Source organism: Stomoxys calcitrans, chromosome 3 (genome assembly GCF_963082655.1).
Source record: "Stomoxys calcitrans chromosome 3, idStoCalc2.1, whole genome shotgun sequence".
Classification (NCBI taxonomy): domain Eukaryota; kingdom Metazoa; phylum Arthropoda; class Insecta; order Diptera; family Muscidae; genus Stomoxys; species Stomoxys calcitrans.
The window spans coordinates 195,514,919-195,538,169 of NC_081554.1; the positions used below are offsets into that span (position 1 = coordinate 195,514,919).

The 23,251-nt window shown below is 33.2% G+C and overlaps 1 protein-coding gene across 4 annotated transcripts in view; it reads right to left on the reverse strand.

Annotated features, from left to right (window-relative positions):
- Window positions 1–3,970: 3,970 nt before the first annotated feature.
- The window catches only part of LOC106082157 (scavenger receptor class B member 1), a 92,013-nt gene continuing 72,732 nt past the window's right edge, over window positions 3,971–23,251 (reverse strand). For all 4 annotated transcript variants that reach the window (XM_013244689.2, XM_059366076.1, XM_013244545.2 and 1 more), the window contains exons 4-10: window positions 23,082–23,223; window positions 16,038–16,238; window positions 14,433–14,781; window positions 12,485–12,651; window positions 8,686–8,811; window positions 8,059–8,622; window positions 3,971–4,990 (exon numbers count right to left, since the gene is read on the reverse strand). In XM_013244689.2, coding sequence (XP_013100143.2) covers window positions 4,865–4,990; window positions 8,059–8,622; window positions 8,686–8,811; window positions 12,485–12,651; window positions 14,433–14,781; window positions 16,038–16,238; window positions 23,082–23,223 — 1,675 coding nt within the window. In that variant the 3' untranslated portion in view covers window positions 3,971–4,864. The remainder of the gene's footprint in view (window positions 4,991–8,058; window positions 8,623–8,685; window positions 8,812–12,484; window positions 12,652–14,432; window positions 14,782–16,037; window positions 16,239–23,081; window positions 23,224–23,251) is intronic.

Genomic DNA, 23,251 nt, shown 5'->3' on the forward strand with positions numbered 1-23,251 from the left:
AGGACTACATTCACCCGGTAGTTATTTACCGCTTCTGCTACTGTGTCTGCATGAATGTTATCTAGACCTGCTGGATATGCCGCTTGATATAGAGGTCTTTTCTTGTAGCGCTGAACCTCACGTTCATGTAGATCTACTTCCAAGGTGGATATCTATCCACAAGATGATGATTTGGATGTTCTCTGCGATAACAGTCCAAAAGGTATTGCTTAGACAGCATATAGTTATGTCTTCGCACTTCGTGCGTCATCTCCTGATGGAGGTGGTCCACATGAGAACTGAGGAGACAAACGAGTTCGAAATCCTGTTTCCAATCCCAGTTAAATTGTGAACTTTTCATAGCTCATTTTATAACGGTACAATGCTTTTTTATTACAAAAAAAATATTTTTCGAAAAGTTTGATTTGTTTATTATAGAAGTGCGATAAAAAGTTTTTATAAATTTTAAGGGTTAAACATTACTTTTGGCCAGCAATGCAGTTGATTTCACCCACAGTGGGGCGAAACAAACATTTTACATAAATGTTATGACAAAATCATTAATATGATGAACATTTTATACACTCCTACTGTGGTACAGGGTATTATAACTTAGTGCATTTGTTTGTAACACCCATAAAGAAGAGAGATAGACCCATAGATAAGTATACCAATCGACTTAGAATCGATTTAGCTATGTCCGTCTGCCTGCCCATGTTAATTTGTGTACAAACTACAGGTCGCAGTTTTCATCCGATCGTCTTAAAATTTGGTACAGGTGTTTTTTGCCCTAGCGACGAAGCCTATTGAAATTGGAAAAAATCGGTTCAGATTTGGATATAGCTCCCATATATATGTTCGTCCGATTTGCTGTTATAATGCAATAAAATGGTCATTTGTTAACCGATTCTCTGGAAATTTGACAGGAAGGATTTTCTAATGACTCTCGATACCACTGGTGAATATCATAGAAATCGATTCAGATTTAGATATAGCTCTCATCTTATATATAAATTAAATTTGTGTTTGTTTGTTCCGTATAGACTTAAAAACGGCTGAACCGATTAACTTGAATTTTTCACAGATTGTGTAGGTTGGTTTGGAACGAAACATAGGTTATATAATTTTTTGATATCGGGAGGGGAGCGGACCCTCCCCCTTAACCCAAAAATACTACCCAAAAATAAAAATGGACCGGTTGGGACAATATGGGAATCAAATGAAAGGTATTTAAGAGTAGAGTACGAATTTCAGAATAAAAGTTGGGTCCAAGTAAATGGGGGAGCCCCAGCCCCAACACCCCATAAAATAGGTTTATTTGACGATTATGAGAATATGGGACTCAAATGAAAGCTATTCGGGAGTATATTACGAATATTGTCAGGAAGTAGAAAAAGGCTTATGAATTATTGATATCGGAAGGGTGCAAACCCTCCACCGTTACCCCAAAAACACCACCCAAATCAAAAGAGGACCGATAAGGATAATATAGGTATTAAATGGAAAGTATGCGGGACTGAATGACGAATCAAAATGCTCAAAATGGGCACAGTAGCCAATCACGGATGTATAGGACTCGGTTTGTTTGTTCCGTATAGACTGAAAAACGGCAGAACCGATTTTCTCGAAATTTTCGCATATTGTGTAGGTTGGATGGAAACAATGGCTATATAATTTTTCAATATCGGAAGGGGGACGGTCCCTCCCCCTTATGCCAAAAAAACACAACCCAAAATCAAAAGTGGATCGATGGGGACAATACAGGTATCCAACGAAAGGTATTGGAAGGTAGAATACGTATTAAAATTTGAGTCTAAGTGGCCCGATGGGCCCCAACCCCAAAACTCCCCCAAAACAGACATATTGGACGTTCATTTCAATATGGGGCTCAACTGAAAGGTATTCGGGAGTAGATTTCGAAACTGACATACAAAATCAGACCGAAGTATAGGGGGTCACGCCATCCCTCAAAAACGCCATTAGACCCATTATAACTACAATATATGATACATGGCTGAACCGATTTTCTTAAAATTTTCATAGATTTCATGTATGTTTTAGGCTATATAATTTTTAGTTATCTTGTGGAGGCGGAGCCAAGTGTTTTGGGTTACGCCCCGAAGCACCTCCTAACTGAAGTTAATTTTAAAGAACTAATTTGATATCTATTTTCAATGCAAAGTGCCAGTGGCCACCCCAGCCCCAGAACACCCTCCAAATGGTTCATATATACCGGCCATGGCAATATGGGGCTCAAATTAAAGGGATTTGAAGGTGCAGCACGAATATGATGTCCATATTTGAGTCGAATTGACTGAGCAATTCTCATTACCCATATTTTAAAGAACACCAGGAACCTAGCAGGGGCAAACTTCTTGCACATCAATGAGTGCTTTCCGATTCCGAAGTTTAAACTCCATGAAAAGGGACCTTTTTTTATAGCCGAATCGGAACGGGTCCCGCAGTGCGATACCTCTTTGGGGAAAATTCTTTAAATGACCATGCATGGCATTGTACCTCGGAAATGTCGCCAACATTAGGAGGGGATAACCACCGCTTTGTCCGATGTTCTCGCCAGGATTTGAACACGTTCAGCGTCATAGATTACAATGGCACGAATTCGATATCCGCATTCAGGGCGAAGTGTCCCCACCCTAAAAATATATTGGAGAGTTGAAGAAGGCGCAGCAGAGCGGGCCCGGTTCGGCTAGTCTATATATATCACCCGGTTTTCACTCCTAGAGCCACTGCCAGCGGCGGAAAAATCATCCCAAAACTTTCTACAATGCTTTGACGACTTCCACAATATCTATTAGTTTGCTCGAAATCGGTTCAGATTTAGATATAGCTCCCATATATATGTTCGTTCCGATTAAGAGAAATATTGCAATAGAGTGCTCATTTGTTAACCGATTTTCTAGAAATTCGGCAGGAAAGATTTTCTAATGACTCTCGCCATTACTGGTTTATAGAAATCAGTTCAAATTTAGATATAGCTGCCATATGTGTATATCGCCCGATTTTCACTTCTATTGTCACTGCAAGCGCATTTCTTAAACAATCTTGCCAAAAGTTTGTACAGCGCTTTTCCCGACGACTGCCGCAATAACTGAGAAGTTTGCTCGAAATCGATTTAGAATTAGATATATCTCTCATATATATATTTTCGTAAAATTTTGGGTAATTTGCAATAATGCTGTTACTTGTGAACCGTAGTTAGTACAGTTTGAACATATTTGCTCGAAATGTAATAAGGATTGTTTAACAACCCATCTGAAAACATTCGCCGAGATAGAATTAGATATAGCTCCCACTTTGTACCTATAGTGAGGTGTAGGGTATTATAAAGTCGTCACCGGCCGACTTTTACCTTTGCTTACTGGTTCTTTCTGTGTACGTACGTAGTTGCCATATAAACTGATAACCCTATATAAAATCGGATAAAATATGTATATATCCATTCTAATTCCTTTCCCATTATCTGGTATGTTTCGGAGGGGCTTGGAATCTGAAGGGTAGGTTGAAGGTGAAATGCCCTCGAAGAGAGAAACACTTTTAATTTTATATTTTTTATAATTTTTTATTTTCATATAAATACTTAATATACTACCATCCACTTATAAAATGAAGATATATAAGGAGTATAATAATTTTATAATATCGCCTAAGGTTGTTTTAGAAAAAAAAACTGAATGGCGTAATACGGTGTGTCTGTTAACAACAATAAATAAATATGGAGCACCTTATAGCAAATATCTTTGTTGTGCTTTTTATTTAATTATCTATGTATAAATGTTAACAGCAAAAGTTATTCAAAATACCTTCTATAAAGATGTTGTTTTTTAAATTAAAGTATTTGCTTACTTCTTATGACTCCATATTACAACATTTAATTGTTTTTCCGCAACAACTTCATGACATTGAGTTATAAAAAAGGGTTTTCATAATTTTAACAATTTTTAACAAATTTTTTAAAATTGACAGTTTTCTCTTTTTCCTTTTTTTTTGCTCTGCACATCACAAAACAATACAAAATCTGTGCTTAATAGCGGGGTTGCCCTGCAACCTCTTTAGATTTTCTTAATGGATTTTTACAAAATTTCCAAATAATAAATTCACTTTTTTTTTCTTGAGATACATGTTCCAATTGGGAAAAGAAAACATTTGGTTGAAACCTCACAGAGGCGGTATTGGACTAAGAATCTACATAAAATATGCTTAAACCTAAGGTGAAGGGGGTGGGGGTGTGGTTTGGATGCATGATGCTTGCATATGAGTGGGCAAGCTGTCATCCACATGGATAAATGTTTAATTTAGGACTAAGTTCAAATGATATTTTAAATAATAATAATATTGATGATGGTGCTGGTAATGGTAATGGATATGGAAATGTGTGTGGCTATGTATACATGAGATGAGTAAATCGAATTTTAAGTTAAACACTTTCGAAAAAAGAAAACTTAACTTAGCATTTGTTGTACCATTATGAATTGTGAATAAATAAAATCCCATAAAGCCAAATGATGTAGGAAGAAGAAGCTGCGAATCTTCTCCGTATTTGCCAACAACAGTGATTAACTTGTATATCGACTTGTTTCTATCACAGTTTTGTTTTCATGATTTTTTGTTTTTTAGTTCTGTTTTTTTCTTCTCTGATTCTGATTCGAAAATCGATAATTTTGTGCTGGTGCGTGCTTTTATAGTTTGGTGTTGGTTGATGGGTTTGATAGTTATTGCCATGATACCCCATAGGTTAGGTGGTAAGTCATCACGATTCGATGAGTAGAATACATATGGATATAAAACTTAATTAATCTCCTCTGTATGTGTTCTTTTTATTCTTAAGCTTCCAAGAAGAAACCAGTTTGGCATTCTTCCATACTTTTTACGTAGTTGATGTGGACGACGGTGTTGTGCCACTTTGTTTGTTTCCATCTTGGGCAGCAGGAGTGCTGTTTCCATGTAAATCTTTTGCCGCCGAACTTCTACTGTTGCCTATGCTAATACCGTTCTGCAAAGATAAGCGCAAAAACAAAACAGACCATTTATTAATAATTCAAAATTCAAATACATATGCGAATTTTTTTTACAAAATGATTGAATTTCTACAAGATATGCTGCGATGTATTGGTTAGTCTCGAAAATGATGTTGACCCATTGAATATAGGCGCAAGACAAAAAAAGCAATAAAACCTGGCATTGGATTATTTTACATTCTACACTATCAATATTTATGTAAACAATTTGGAGCGCATGATAGAGGAAACAATAAAGGTACACTCAGAATTTCGTTTCGAAATCATGTTATTTGTATAAAGATTTTCGAAGAAATTTAATTTTTAAAAAAAATTTCTATAAAAATTTTTGTTGAAAATTTCGCCAAAATTTTCAATAAAAAAAAAATATTTTTTCGTAGAAAGTTGTGATCAAATTTTTTAATGGAATATCAAAAAATTTTTATTTTTACTGAAAAAATTTCGACAAAGTTTTTTTTTGAAAATTGTTACAAATTTTGGGGAAAATTAAAACTTTTATGGAAAATTAAAAAAATTGTTGAAAGTTAAAAAAATTATAGAAAATATTCACTATTTTTTTGGCACCAATGTAATTTTTTTTTAATTTACACAAAATTTTATTTTTATAGAGAACTAGCTGAGCCCGGCCCTCAGGTTGGGGGTGGGATGGATCCCAAGAGACTTGATCTCAAAAGTTAAAATTCATTTTCGTGCTCTACTCCCAAAGACCTTTCATTTAAGATCCATATTGTCATGGTCGTTAAATATGTTCGGTTTTTTTTTTTAATTTTAAAAATTTCGACGAAAATTTAATTTCAAAAAAATTTCGAATTTGTTGAGAAAATTCGTTAAAATAAAATTTTTGAAAATGTATACAAAATTTTATTTCTATGGAGAAATTCGAAAATTGAATAGTCTCCTCACCATTGAGGATGGGAAGGAGAGTATTGAGCACTTGCTGTGTTCCTGTCTAGGTCTGCAGAGAAGTAGGCTCTCCTTTCTGGGGAGCCGTTTCTTCTGTCATCTGGGTTAACTTGCCAACGTACCTCTGGTATGCCTCCTGAGGTTCATTGAGGGAACAGGATGGTTCCGACGGGGGGTGCCACAAGCTCCGGCGTATATAAATCCTTGCTTGCATGCGGACGGGCGTTTCTTCACCCCCCCCCAATACTTTTGCCAAGTTTAATTGATGTCACAAAAATTAGCAAAATTTAAATATATGAAATTGTTTGATAATTTGACAATTTTCCTAAAAAGTATTGACAAAACTTTATTTTTGAAGAAATTTTCAGTAAAATTTGTTATCGAAATTTTGTCAAAATTTTCGTTTTTGCAGAAAATTTGAATAAAATTGGATTTTATTGAAAATGTTGAAAAAAAAATTTGAACAAAAAATTTTTAAAAAATTTTAGAACAGAGAATTTTGAAAAAATTTTAGAACAGAAAATTTTCAAAAAATTTACTTAGAAATTTACAGAAAATTTTGAAAAAAATTAGATTTTTAAGAAAATCTCGACAAAATTTTAGTTTCTTATCAAATTTAGACGAAATTCAATTTCTTTGAAAATATGTTTGTTTTCTTTCTTAACTTTTCAGATTATAGCAGTTATGCAAAATTATGAACAAATTTAATTTTTATACGCAAATATCGCAAAAAAGTGGAATATCATTGGATTTCTTTTCTGGAGTGTACAATGTATTAGGCTGCCTTTGGTCATTAAATTTTTTTATGCGACATATTATCATAGCCAGTGGGTTTTCCATAGCATTAACATATCCACACTAAACGGTTTGAGGAACCTATGCCAATTTTTTTTTAAAATAAATTAGCAAAAATAAATTTACATAAAGTTAATCGTAGCACGAGCTACGCACGCATTTAGCAAAACGGAAAATATAACAAGGGAGAAATAATTTTTGGATATAATAAAAAAAGCTATGATAATTTTCAAAGGCAGCACATGCTCATAAGTACGTCTACCAATAAAATGGCTTGTATGCTTAACGACATACTGAGAAATAAATGTGGCAGTGAGCCTTAATTTTAAGAATGTTACTCTCTTATATGGAATGGCCCAAATGTAAATTTATAGAAATAGGTTTTTAATATTAATAAGGTTTAATGGGACAGTAATCCTCTTGTAATATATAGCTTATATTTTCAAAATGACTTTGTAGGCATATCTCAAAAATGGAATAAATCGTTTTTGGTGCTGTAAAATTAACTTTTTTTTATAATTGAGCTTGAAATTGAATCGGACAGTACTAATTGATGTGTGAGAAGTTTGCCCCAGTTCCTTAATGGCAAATGGTTCATGGGCAAGGTTCATCAAAATAATATGAAACATAATATATGTATATACTTTATTATGTTTCGTTAGGGAAAGGCAAGAGATTTTTTCAGACAAAGATTACATATAGTCGACTTTTTGTACGAACATTAAATTTAGGCGAATTTTTATACCCACCATCGAAGGATGGGGTATATTTATTTTGTCATTTCGTTTGAAACACATCGAAATATCCATTTCCGACCCTATGAAATATATATATTCTTGATCAGAGTAAAAATCTAAGACGATCTAGCCATGTCCGTCCGTCTGTCTGTTGAAATCACGCTACAGTCTATTGTCCATAAGCAGGTTAAGTTCGAAGATGGCCTATTTGGGACTATATCTTGATATAGCCCTCATATAGACCGATCCGCCGATTTAGGGTCTTAGGCCCATAAAATCCACATTTATTATCCGATTTTGCTGAAATTTGGGACAGTTGTGTTAGGCCCTTTGACATTCTTCTTCAATTTGGCCCAGATCGGTCCAGATTTTGATATAGCTGTCATAAAGACCGATCCGCCGATTTAGGGTCTTAGGCCCATAAGAAAGAAGACTCTTCTATGTTTCCAACTGATATTTCAGTACCTTAAATAGTTTTTCCCCTTTTTGGAAAGATATTTTGTTTTATGTTATTATAATGGGTATACGAGTCAACATAATTTTAAATGAATTCCATCAAAAGTAATGAAATCTTCAATCCATCTTTTCCATACTAAAGAAAAACTTACATTTTGTTCGCCCTCATCCTCATCAGAGCTGAGTAAATTTGAATTTAAACTGTTATCATTTGCTGCATCACCATCTACGGAGGAGCAAGAAGATGTAGAATTGCGACTCAGTGTTAGTGTTGCCGTCTGACTTTCATTATCCTCATCGCCACTGCTGGCTTCACTACTTGAAAGGCCAGGCTCCATATCCAAGGCGAAAGAATCACGTTTTATCTCCAACTGTTTTTGCATGGGCTTAAGTTCTGTATACAAATCATTTGTTTCATGGCCATTGTTGCACAGAATTACACTAGGCTTTTCATTTGTGTGTAAAAGTGTCATTTCACAAGGTTTATAGACACCACTTGAGGCCACCTGTAGAAGATTGGCTTTGCCATAACTAAGTTCCAATTGGCCATTACGGGTCATGGTGGTTAATCTCAAGGTGGCACGCGTAACGGCATATAGCAATAAGGCGAAACCGGATACTAGGGCTCCCCAGAAACCAAAGATCTCCACATAGGGTAGGATATTCAAATAGAAATTGAATTTGGAATCCAATTGCTCGGGTAATTCGGGTAAGGTCTAAGTAAAGAAAAAAAATATATGCTAAAAAATGTTCTTTACAATAACAATACGAGAGCTTACGATTTCAAACCACAGCATGGGCATAGTGAGATGACTAAAACGTTTAACACGACTGTAGGCGGACAAATCTTTGAAATGCATATTGATTTGCACCTTAACCGATAGAGAAAGTGGTAAGCCAGATTCCTGAAATAAGAAAAAAAGTTTATTAAAATAAAAGTCAAAAGGAAGTTATTGAAATGCTAAAACTAAATGCTAAACAGTTGTGCATGCCTTGCCTCAAGGCAAATGCTGGGAAAATTCTCCATTGTAAACAATTCAAAAGTTTAACAGTTTGATGCAGCAAAGCGAATTCAGTATTTATGTTGCTGTATTTTTTATAGATGATTTTAGTAAAAAAAAATTAAATAATATAATTATTAAGTTTGCAACAACTGGCTAGGCTAGTTGATGGCATTCAAATTTATTGATTTTATGTCGGGATTGATTACTGGTCATCCGTTGATTGTCTAACGTTGCACTTGTGTGTGGGTTTTGTAACTGGCAAATGTTAACTTTCTCATTGCTTTAAGCAAAAACCATTGATTGACTTAATGAAATTGCAATATCCTAAACTGCTATTTTATATTGTATAATTAAGCCTGTGACACAGCATTACTAGTACCTTTCACATGGAAAAGTTAGTTAGAGCAACTAAAATGACATTGATACAAATTTCCGTCTATTTGATATATGCCGGAACAAAATTCTAAATTAGCTAGATAAAATTAATGTATCAAGTAACTGCAATAAGCATTAGTACATTTTATGATTTGCATTAATTCATGGCAAATCATAATTGTAAATGGTTTGGTAAACGGAAATTTGTTCCACCGGTCTTTCAGGAATGAGTGAGAAGTGTAAGAGGAGTAAAAAAGAGAATAGAGGGTGAACACGAACAAATACGTGGAAGGACATTGCTAATTGTTAATTCGTGGGAAATGGCATACTGAACAACTTTGGAAGATTTATTGAACTAAATCAGTCCAATTATAACTATTCAATTTTCCAACATTTTAAGCAAAAATTTCATTTGGTAAAAAACTTTTTACTTAATATTAAGGAATTTTTATCTTTAAGACAAAAATCGTATAAACATGCCAAAAATAGCTTAATGTGCTTAAAAGCCTCAGTGTCTATCTGATTGCACTGATTATTTGCTTCTTTAGTTCCTAAAAGGCTCACTTTTTACCAGAGTGGGCTGAAAGTTATTAATATTAGGTAAAAATTTTTTTTTTGCGAAATTTTTTTTATGTTGATTATTTTTTTTTAATTCAAACTCGAGGTCTTTCTAGATTTTCTCTTTTCTTTATTATTTTTTATGCATCGATATTTCGCAATTCAATGAAATGCATTTTCCAGATATGATACATCTAAATGAGAAACAAAAACTTTATAGTTATGCGACCGTCTTCAACAGTCGTTATCTGCTTTGCTACTCAACAATATTGAAAGTTTTTTATTTAATATTAAGGAACTTTTTTTTATTCTAAAAACAAAAACCTGTTAAATTGTCCAACATTTCTTTGAATGCCCTTAAAAGTCTCAATTTCTATCTGCTTGGATTGGTTATTCGTTCGTTGAAAATCTATGGGCCTAATTTTTTATACAATTGGGCTGACATTTAGTATATTTAAGTATACTAAGTCTGATGAAAGATGTTTTACTTAATATTAAGGAAATTTCTATCTTAAGCAAATAACTCTTTTAACAATTTCAAAATGAATTTGAATTTCTATCTGATTGGGCTGAATAATCGTTCCCCCCAATAGGACTCTTTTTTTATACGATTGGGCTGAAATTGATAGCTTTTAGGTAAGCATATCCTACGGTGAAAGATTTTTACTTAATATTAAGACTGGAGGGTATACCACCATAGGATGGGAGTATACTAATTTTATCATTCCGTTTGTACTACTAAGTACAAAATTTTCTACCACTTGGTAGAGGAGATTAAACGTGGCAGTATATCTCAAAAACGTAGCTATCATTAGTAAGGGGACAACCACTTCTAAAATTTTTTCTGATGTTCACGCCGGGATTTTAAGTCAGATGTTCGGCGTCATAGGCGGACATGCTGACCTCTGCGCCACGGTGGCCTCCATATGTAACATCATCAAACAAGCGACTAAGACCCCATAAAGTTATATATTGATCTTCATGACATTTTAAGTCGATCTAGACATGTCCGTCTGTCGAAAGCACTCTAACTTTCAAAGAAGTAAAGCTAGGCGCTTGAAATTTTGCACAAATACCTCCTATTAGTGTAGGTCGGTTGGGATTGTAAATGGGCCAAATCGGTCCATGTTTTGATAACTATGCCATATAAACCATTCTTGGGTCTTGACTTCTCTAGCTTCTAAAGGCCCAGGAAGTCCAAGGGCCCAGGAGGGCCATTTTGATTTATTGAGCCCTTAAAAGTTTAATTGACCTGCCTATATAATTTCTTCAATATATCAGGCGCGGAAGCCTATTATGCCTTTTTTAATTGTTTTTAATTAATAACTCCCAGTCATTAACCGACCACCCCCTGTTATAATTGTTTATTAAAAATAAATAAAACTAACAATTAAAACAAATGCCAGTATTTAGCAGCAGTTATATTGGTACTCTGACACTTGAATTATTTGTTATGACAATTGAAAATTTATGTGAAATTCGATAGCTGGCAAAATGTTTTAAACGAATAAAGATAAGTAATAAGTTATTTCCAATTTTTTTTTTCCTCTTGGGGCGAATATCATTTTAATTTTATAATTGAATTAAGCAGCAGTTACAACTATCTTGGTATTTGATGGCAAAAATGCAAATTTAAGATCGAACATTTTCAGTAAGGAACATTTTACGATTTAGATTTCAGCTCAATGATAGATTTCCTTAAGCCAAGTTTGAACAGCAGGGCTGCTTCTCCCATGTCAAAGAATACTGTACGATTAGATTTCGGCTTAATGTTAACCGAATGATAGATTTCCTTCAGCCGGAAGTTCCTTAAGTCCGCACAGGGTGACACTATATGGTACAGAAGTTTACGTGGCTGGAGATCTCAAATGTATGACCAGCAATAATGAGCAGATAACAATCATTGACAATTTTTTCTAATGTTCTTTTCAGTGGGCAGAATGATAATGATAATCGTTGACAATTTGTATTTATTTTTCTCCGTGTATTTCAAAATTAAAACGTTAACATTAATTTCAGGTGATTGTATACTCAATGGCTTCATCAATATTGATTTTAAAATGCAATAAATAACCCCCCGAAGTCATAATATTTTCCAAGCAATTTATCATAATTATGCTGCCTCAAAAATAGTTCAATCGAGACATGTTTTAAAGTTCGTTGTTCTTTTTGCCAACCTGCATGTGATATTCCTTTATAAGAAAAGAAAGACCAAAAAAACATAATTGCAAACCATTATACTAATGACTTACACTTGATTGCTGGTCTCTCATTTATTTCGCCTTTAATTTAAGGCAACAGCAAATTATCGGGATAATAGTTGCTGGGCATATCATTCTTTGAAATCTTGACCGAAACGTGATTTAATACAAAAAACCCCTTTCGCATGCAGTTGTACATTCTGTAATGGTTGCAACACCAACAGAAACAAAGTGCGAACAACATTTAAAGAAGACATTCAGACATTTAGCATAAGAATGAATCCAATAATATATCATTATAATGTCCAGGTGGATAAACTGGTTACTAGACCAAGTAAAACACAAACTAAAATAATGACCCTAATCCTCTGACTAACTCTCCTACGATGATTTTCCCTTATTGAATTAGCTAGATGTGTTGTTGAGTCGCAATAACTTACCGGCTGTACTATAAATTCTGAAGAATGATTTTCCTTGCTGGGTTCCAAACCAGTTATATCTCTTTGTAGCTTGGGATCGCCATCCATAAAGTGAGGAAATGATAGCGAAATAGGAAAACCGTAATAGCAGTCGGTGACGTCAACCAAGCCAGTTGGTTGGCAATAACCTGAAATAAAGACATTAATAAGATCATTATATGTGAATGTGTATATAAATATATAAAGGTGATTATGTTCCAGGATGGTGGCTGACGCATGCTTAAAAGATTTATGTTTTTGTTAAGACTATGTTCTATATCGTCATTGAAATAGCATGAATAGCTGTAATTGCATTTAGCAGTGAAGAACTTACTAAATGAAACGCAATTTAGTGCAATATCGGTTTTTGAATTTTCTATTGATGTGAAGTGATATTGATTTATTTCCTATAATAGTTTTGATATCTTAAGGTAAATGGTGTTCTCAGTGGACATTTTAATAACTTGTTCTTATTCTTCTTGATTACTTGCTCTTAAACTTTTTTGGATGTGGTGATTTTTAATTTCTTAAAACAAAGAATGAACCACATTTTGAAAAAGAAAATCTTTGATCAATCCTAGGTACCAAGAGCTCAGCTTGTAAGAAGGTTTAGTTTAAATGAGTAGTCCACACTTTATATATCATAAGGTGGGGTTAGGTCTTCCTATCGAACATGGTTTTGTGTTAATAGAAGACAAACAGTGCTTAACCACTTTTTATACCCTCCACCATAGGATAGGGGTATATTAATTTCGTCATTCTGTTTGTAACACCTCCAATATGATCTGAATCGATCTATAGCTTGATACAGCTCCCATATAAACTGATTTCCCGATTTTGCTTCTTGAGCCCCTACAAGATGCAATTCTTATCCGAATGAACTGAAATATTACACAATGACTTCTACAATGTTCAGCATTCAATTCATTTATGGTCCGAATCGGACTATAACTTGGTATAGCTCCAATAGCAAAACAGCTCTTATTCATTATTCTTTGTTTGCCTAAAAAGAGATACCGCGCAAAGACCTCTACAAATGCGATCCATGGTGGAGGGTATATAAGATTCGGCCCGGCCGAACTTAGCACGCTCTTACTTGTTTCTTTGTAACAAGAGTTGTGCAATTTATTACAATACAAGTCTTTTAGTTATAATTGTGGCGTTGGATATCTCAATATGGCAACTTCCCAAGCTATTAATTATACAATTTTGAGAACATTGTAAATCTTCCTATTCCAAAGAAAAGTTGGACTAGCATCATTGTAAATGACAGTTTACTTAATACAAAAAGTGACTTTCATTTCCTTACTTTTAATTATTAGCTCAGAGCCTACAAAGAAATGTGCTATACGCAAACTTTCTTTCACCCATAAGCAAACAGCAAAATCGAAATCAATCAAAAACAGCAAATATAAAAAAAGTATTGACTTGTAACTTGTGTATCATATCAATATTTGCCGATTAATCTATCAATATTTTAATTATAGGTTTGTAGGCATTCAATACAATTTAAAATACAACAAACTAGTTAATTTGTTTTACTTTAATACAACTGTGTATAAAATTATGAATATATGATGAGGTTTGTTAGTAACAGCATTCCATAAAGAAGTTGCAGGAAAACACCTCATTAAATATCGAATTACTGTCATGAACATTTGCATTAAACAGTAATGAATGCAAATATATTTAGAATTTATTTGTAAACCCCAAGCGAACTATTTATGACTAAATTTTGTTTTTGTTATAAAGAATAATTTATTTAAAAAATTTTAATATTTGTTGTTGCTGTTGTAGTAGTGTTCTGTACACCGAGGCCGCAGCCCTTGCCCATTAAGGATTTAATCGGCTTAATTCGGTACATACAACCGACTGCCATGGGATTGATTAATGTTATTTGCTTTAATTAAAGCTTTTCTTAGATTCTTACCTTTGCGACAGAAACATTTATTCTTCTCATTAACGCGACCATTGTCCAACATGTTCTCTTCAAAGATATAACGATAGCCAGTTAAACTTCCTTTGAGAATACGCTCATCATCAGCACGTCGTAATCGAACTGGACGACACATACTTTTTCTAAAGAATTTAATGGTGTCATTGGGTTCCAGAAAACTGGGAAACTTAACACCATCCGAAGCATAATTAATGTTGCTGCAATGATCGCCATCCCATTGAGGCAGATTTTCTGAACCTCGATATGTAGCATACAGGCCCGAAATACGAGAATCAGAAACACCAGTGTGGAAGGTTTCATAATCTTTGTTGAAATCCATCATCTAAAATAGATAAAATATTGAAGAGTTAGTAAAGCTAAGTGATATTGAAGGAAACAAAACACATTTTTATTGATTAAGAAAAAAAAATAAATGAAAAAAAGAATAAAAAATGTATAGCTCAGCTTTTTTTCAAGCAAAAGATTGGACAATAATTTGTAGATTTTATAATGCTCGATTTATCAGTTCCATTAAAAATTTAGGAAATATTGTGTATTTTTATTTAAGCATATATACTCTGCAAAGTTTGTCTTATCGGTAATATCGATATATATGTAGTACAACTTTGTGCTGCAAATCTATGCATTATATATGACATATAAGTTTACAGTGCTAAAATGAGATAGCCAAATATTATTTTTATCGATAATTACGGATTTTTAAACTTTTTATATCGTTAAATATCGAAACTTTTTAATTATAAATTATTAAAAGTAGTTATAAGTTTTTATCTTAAAATAATTATAACATAAATAATTTAAAGATTAGCGTTTTTTGAAGACAAAGACTTCTCATACAATGCAGAGTTTCTAAATTTTCGCTTATTGATGTTTATCGATAACAAAAAATTAAAGAAAATATTTTTCCTTTTTTATTGTATAAGCTGAATATCACTTGAACAAGACAGTTGTAAAATAAACTAAGGAAAATATTTTTTTTAATTTTTTATCGATAAATATCGATAACTGTGAAATTTAATATTATGCTGCGTTTACATAGCACATCTGATGTATGGTCATTGTAATAGTTTTGGCGAAAAAAAGGTGTATTCGTCACATGTATACATAACCATCAGTCATGGCTGAAACATCAAAATCATTTGATTTTTTTCGATGAATGACGTCTATCGATAACCGTTTATAAAGAAATGTGTAGTCATTATTTGACAGATATTGAAAAACATGTTCTGTGACAAATAAGGTTAAGAAATGAGAAGTAAAGTATGAAAAATTAAATAAAATCAAAGAAAAGAAAACGTCGATGTACCGTTTTAGGCAAAAGCTGTAATCAACACATATACACGATGAGTACAATCAAGATGTGCCATGTAAACTCAGCATTAAAATCCGGATTTAATGACTATCATCTGTTTTCCATTTTTAAAATCAGCTGACGAGGGTCTTAAATAATATTAACATTAAAAAAATGTATATTTAATTTTTTTGTTATAAAAACCAATTTAGTTTTTATCGATATTTATCGGTTTTTTACTAACCCACATTTTATTTAAACGCAGATATTCTAACTAATTTACTTACCCTATCGACCAAGCCAACTTTATCGAAATGTATCCAGCCTGGCAAAAAGGTATTTCCCAATGATGTCAAAGTTGTTGCATAGCCAAACATGAACTCCTTGGCTGTCATTCGAACAATGGGGCGAGAGTCCTGGGTCATAAACAGACTATTCAAGGCCATGCGCACAAAAAATGGCTTATCAGCAGTCAAATGAGATATGGCCTGAAAATAAAAAGGAAAATTATTGATTTGGTATTAAAATAAAAATGAAAAAAAGTGATTTACTGTTTGAGTTAATACGATTAAAAAACAAATAGAAAAAACAGAGACAGGAGAAACATTCACATTTTTGTACTCTTTAAAATTTGAGCTTTCAGAAATTTTATAAAGTTTGGACATTTATTATTTAAAAAATTTCTTCAAAAACTTAAAATTTTCTTTTCAAGATTGTTACTGACCCACCCCTATAGGGTCATTTAAATAACTATAAATTACTAATAAAATCATTAGCGATTGTTTATCGTTTACTGAAAGTCGTTTTAAATTTATTAGCTATTAGCCAAGTTACGGTCAACAGATATTAGATATTAGATTTTATTGCTCTTTATATATTTTATTTTTAAACAATGATTTTGAAATAGTTCAGTTGGCAGATATAGCCCATAATTTTAAAATTACGTAGGCTTGCAAAATCAAGTTCATTAAAAAATTTGAGGTTAAGGGTTTTTTATAATTACTCCAAACTACTGGAAAAAGTTTGAAAACGTTTTTTTTTTGTGAAATTATTGATTGATAGTAGGCTGTTATTAATAACTCATTTACCTGTCCAATACAACTTTTGAAAGCTGTTTAGAATAATTTAATGTCCATTATCTTAATATCAATTTAACGCGTCATATATGTATCTATTGACACCAACTCTATTTTTTTGCACGCGTTAGATATTATATAAAGGGTGATTTTTTTGAGGTTAGGATTTTCATGCATTAGTATTTGACAGATCACTAGGGATTTCAGACATGGTGTCAAAGAGAAAGATGCTCAGTATGCTTTGACATTTCATCATGAATAGACTTACTAACGAGCAACGCTTGCAAATCATTGAATTTTATTACCAAAATCAGTGTTCGGTTCGAAATGTGTTCATTCACCGTTCAGCGATGAGGCTCATTTCTGGTTGAATGGCTACGTAAATAAGCAAAATTGCCGCATTTGGAGTGAAGAGCAACCAGAAGCCGTTCAAGAACTGCCCATGCATCCCGAAAAATGCACTGTTTGGTGTGGTTTGTACGCTGGTGGAATCATTGGACCGTATTTTTTCAAAGATGCTGTTGGACGCAACGTTACGGTGAATGAACACATTTCGAACCGAACACTGATTTTGGTAATAAAATTCAATGATTTGCAAGCGTTGCTCGTTAGTAAGTCTATTCATGATGAAATGTCAAAGCATATTGAGCATCTTTCTCTTTGACACCATGTCTGAAATCCCACGTGATCTGTCAAATACTAATGCATGAAAATCCTAACCTCAAAAAAATCACCCTTTAATATCATTCAAATAATTTTGCCCAAGAAGGGTATAAGCAATACATTAACGAGCTATTCATTTGGCAATAAGTGACAAATGATTGATAGTTAGGTAGTGAATTAATTAAAAAAAAACGGACCTAAGTCATGTCCGTTTTTTTTTTATGAGCTTTTATATGCCCTATGCTATAAAGGTTCGTTATTCAAAGTCTGTTTGTAATTGAAAGCCATAAACTAGTTGGAGTTCTTACTTTTCATAAGTCATATACCAAATGGACTCTATAGGTATTAACTGTAACATGCATCAGGGCAATTATCAAGAATTACAATTGGTTTCTTTAGAACTTCTATTTATTTATGTCGTTTTGTGCAGTATTTCTAGTCCAATTCCAGTACATGGTAACAGATTTCGAGTACGACTATTCACATGTTGTTTTTGTCATACAGCAGCAGTTATTTACGCAGGCCTTTTTCTTATTCCATGATAAATAGTTCGAACTAAGAATCAATAGAAAAAAACCTACGGAAGAATTATTGTAAAGACAAGTTAATTTATATGCAAATTGAAACATGTCATATTGATGCAGTTTAAATAATAAAATGAATAAACTATTTCTATGGACAATATTTGCTGCAAAAACTAGACATTTAGCTTGTGTTTAAGTTGATTAGTTGAAATAAGAAATGAAAGGCACGTGAGTGGTAAAGGAACACTTTGTTAGGTGGTTTGAGTGAGAAGGAGAGAGAGAGTAAGACAGAGCGACATAACCAGCCCTTTAAAGAAATATTTTTGCTAGTAAAATCAACTGTTTAAAATATATGTATATTTATCTTAGAAGGCTGACTTCAATTTTCCCATAACATTGAATTTTAGACTGATTTAAACATTTTTTTCATAGATGTGTTTTTATACCCACCACCGAAGATTGGGGGTATTCATTTTGTCATTCCGTTTGCAACACATCGAAATATTCATTTCCGACCCTGTAAAGTATGCATATTCTTGATCAGCGTAAAAATCTAAGACTATCTAGCCATGTCCGTCCGTCTGTCTTTTGAAATCACGCTAGAGTCTTTAAAACTAGAGATATTGAGCTGAAACTTTGCACAGATTCTTTTTTTGTCCATAAGCAGGTTAAGTTCGAAGATGGGCTATATCGGACTATATCTTGATATAGCCCCCATATAGACCGGTCCGCCGATTTAGGGTCTTAGGTCCATAAAAGCCACATTTATTATCCGATTTTGCTGAAATTAGGGACAGTGAGTTTATGTTAGGCCCTTCGACATCCTTCTTCAATTTGGCCCAGATCGGTTCAGATTTAGATATAACTGCCATATAGACCGATCTCTCGATTTAAGGTCTTGGGCCCATAAAATGCGCTTTTATTGCCCGATGTCGTCAAAATTAGGGACAGTGAGTTGTGTTACGTCCCTTGACATTTTTTTGAAATTTGGCCCAGATCGGTCTAGTTTTGGATATAGCTGCCATATAGACCGATCGCTCGATTTAAGGCATTGGTTCCATAAAAGGCGCATTAATTGTCCGATTTCGCCGAAATTTGGGACAGTAAGTTGTGTTAGGCCTTCCGACAGCCCTCTTTAATTTGGCCCAGATCGGTTCAGATTTGGATATAGCTGCCATATAAGCAAATCTCTCGATATAATGTTTTGGGTCCATAAAGGCGCATTTATTGTCCAATTTGAAATGAAAAAATTTAACAATGACTTGTACTTATTAGATTTAATTCAATATCTGTATCGAATTTGTTATGGGGGCATAAATTATTCATTTTTCACCGGATTATGACGAAAGGTGGCCGAACTTGTTTTTAATTGTTTTTTTTTTTTAATAAATAGTTGTGTGTGTATTTATAAACAAATCTACAAACTCTTTTAAAAAAATCTCTAACAAAAAAATTTCTTATTTTCAAGTTCACACAAAGCTTTATTTCCGTTTTTTTTTGTTTTGAGATAAAAAAAAAACGCATTTTCACTCACTCTTAGCGGAAATTTCTGTAGCAGGTTGACTCAGAGTTCTGAAAATTTTTCCACAAGTTGTAAATGTAACGATATTCACATGAATATAAATGCAAGTGTCATTAACAGATTCATTGAGTTAACTTGGAAAAACCGGCAAACGCTGGCATAGACACATATGCACACATATATAGCCTTCATGCATTTAATATTGCATTTTATGGCAATTAACAGTCTACTGTAATGCCCATGTGACAAATTAACAGAAACTGCCAATTTATTCTCTTAAGAATGAGTAGCACATCATCCCATTTGGTTGTTGTTGAGGGAGTAGCAACAACATCGAACAATCAGATTGAGAGATTTATACCAGACCTATCCTAACGTTATTTCCCCTATTCTATTCACTCGCATGAATCAAGACATGCTCAATGAGATAGGAATATGTACACATGACAACATTTTATTTCTAACTGACTAATCAAGTTGCAAGCAAATAAAAAATTTCCACACTCACTCGTTATGAGACAATGCCCATGTAGAGGGTGGGAGGGGGGAAGAGAGTCAGCTTTACATGTATAGTAGGGTAGGAGGAGGTGGTTAGAGAAACATAAACAGTTTTGCGTATCGTGCTATGTTACAGTGATCAATTTGTTATATGATTACGTCTCAAATTCATTGGGTATCGTTTTTTTTTGCGCTTTTTAATGAAATGTTTTCATTTTGTGAGCATACATATTAAATAATCATTAGTCAACTTGACATTTAGGCAAAGTGGAAAGGCGTGCGCTTGACAATTCAATATTAGCTTTTGATAAATATTTGCTTAAATCATACATATGTAAATTTTTCCACATTCTTATGTACAGCTGAAAAGCAAAAGGGAATATATATATTTTTAAATAAAAAATAATATTTTTAATTTCATATTGAGACTTTTTTCAGTGGCTATAAGAAATTGGGAAATATCGTTAGCACGTTTCGAAACCAAGTGACAACATATGAACATTTTTTCTGTGGTGAACACTTTTGGGACTTTCAGTCAAGTTCTAAGTCCACTGAAAGAAATTCCAATACTCTTCATTAATGGGATGTTTGTGAGAAAAACTTTCATTTTCATTTGCATTTGCAATAAGCGAAAGTGATTTCGAATAAATACAATTAAATTTGTATATCATTTAGCACTCATTTTTTTAAGTTTTAATCACAATTTTTTTAAATTAGTTTCTTTTAGTTTATTTGATATTTCTATATTTTTTGTTTTTCAAATTATAGAAATATATGTTTTTTTTTTTAAATTTTTAGTTGTTATATTTTTGGCTATTATTATTTTATTTTAATCTATTTTATTTTATTTTATTTTAACTTATTTCATTTTATTTTTATTATTAACGTTAAGTTTCTTTGAGCTTTAGCTTTCCTAAAAAATCGATTTATTTTTTCCTTGTTAAGAATTTTGCATCGTTGGTGTCGTGACAAGTGGCGTCAAAGCTGATACAAAGTAAGAGAAGAGACAAAAAGGGGAATTTGAGTGTGATGTTTTGACATGCCTGGCGTGCCATAAGTTAAGTATATAAAAAACGTTTCTATTATAATTTTTAACAATAAAAATAAAGTATTATTTGAAAAAGGGCTTGTCACAATAACAATTGACATTGATAGAGCTTTACCCCCAAACTTAATAGTTTAATAAAAGATTTTAAAAAATGTCTTTTTAGAAAGTTCTAATAATTTATAAATAAAGAAAAAACGCATAAAGTTTGGCCGTGTCCACCACCATGGATATATTTATTATTGAATTTTATTACAACTCTACTATATCCATATTGATATCCAAATGTGGGGTTATAAATGCGGCTTTTATGGATCCATGGCAGATGGATGTATATCAGTGGTGGGAAAATTAAAACACACTATTACACATATTTGTTGAAATATTACACACACTAGCACATGTGCCCGACACTGGTCTATATGGTAGCTATATGTAAATGGTCAGGTCAAATCTCGGGGCCCGTAGTACAACTCAAATTTTAGTGAAACCGGACAAAAAATGCGGCTTTTGTGGGCTTAAGACACAAAATCGCCAGATTGGTAAATATGGCATCTATATATTAAATTAAAGTTCGATTTGGCCACTCAAGAACTTAATCTGTTTGTAAAAGTAATACGAGTCTGTGCAAAATTTAAATTTTTAAAGACTGTACTGTGATTACAACATTCGAACACACGGACGGAAAGATGGAGGGTTGCACAGACGCATATCGTAAAATCATCTTAGAATTTTACGACGATCAGAAATTTATACTTTGAAAGGTCGGAAAAGGACATTTCGGTGTGTTGGTAACAGAATGACTAAATAAATGTACCAACTATCATATGGTGGTGGGCATTAAAAATAAAATTAAATGCAGGGGTTAGCATGTCCGCCTATGACGCTGAACGCCTAGGTTCCCATCCTGGCGAGACCATCAGAGAAAATTTCCAGCGGAGGTTTTCCCCTCCTATTGGTTGGCAATATTTGTGAGGTTCTATGACAAGTATGCATGTTTTTATATCTTCAAGTTATTGAGTTTGGGTTTGAAATGTGTTTTTAATATTTGAAATAACTTTATCTGGCCCTTAATACGTCGCACATTAGCCCTTTATCTCCTTCGCTGTTTAAGTCTTTAATTTTGTAAACAAATTAATCAAATAGAAATTGCGTTTATCAAACTGTTCAATTAATTTACAACGTTGATAGTGGCTAAAGCGATAATTTCCGCTTTTAGTAGTTACATATGTATTTGATATTTTATTTGCATATATATACTTTTAATAATCACTTGCCATATAAATAAAATAAGAAATTGATTTGTTATAACGATGAATGGGGCGATTAACTTTGTAGGTAATTGATACATGATTAGGTATGAGTAAAACCTGATCTGATATGAGCAAACAGCAATATTTGGGGGGAAAGGTTCGATGAACCAGATTCGGATCGATTCATAGCTGGAAACACGTACAATGAGTTGTAATACATGCCTTTCACGCTGTATGGCTTCTCATTGCAATTGGTAGCCTAAATCGGATATGCTAATTATGGCTAACTAGAACATAAGGACTCAACGGTATCTTTTTTTCACTATATTTTTGTATTATTTTCACCTCAAATTATGGTACTATACAAAAATTCAATTTGTAACATCTATTGACCCAACCTAACAATTGCTTTCTAGAGGTATCGAATATTTCATATTTCAGCTGTGACTCCTCCATTCAAACAATTGCATGCTAAGAAAACAGATAGGTAGATATCTGTTGCCGCATTTTTCAACACCACTGATTGGCGTGACTCTGTTACTTCAGCAACAGCGCTGCTGCCTGCTACTTCAGTAACAATATTCAATAACATGTGAACATCACGCGACGTGTTTATTTGCCTCTGTCTGCTGTATTGCCAACACTTCAGTTCAGAGGCTTATTTATGACCTTACGCTTTTGTTTTGTTCCGGCGTCTGTGTTTTTCGTTGTTGTTGTTTATATTAATGTGAAATGTAATTCGTTACTTACCAACATGGCAATGTTTAGCATTACAACTTCATCATCTTCGCGGCCAACTGAGAGATGTTCTTGGTATACCAAAGGATGACTGGGATTTGTTGACATGGTATTGTTTTCATTGAATGTTACATTCTCGTGTGTCATAATTTCCCTAGAAAAGTTGAAAAAGAAATGAGAAA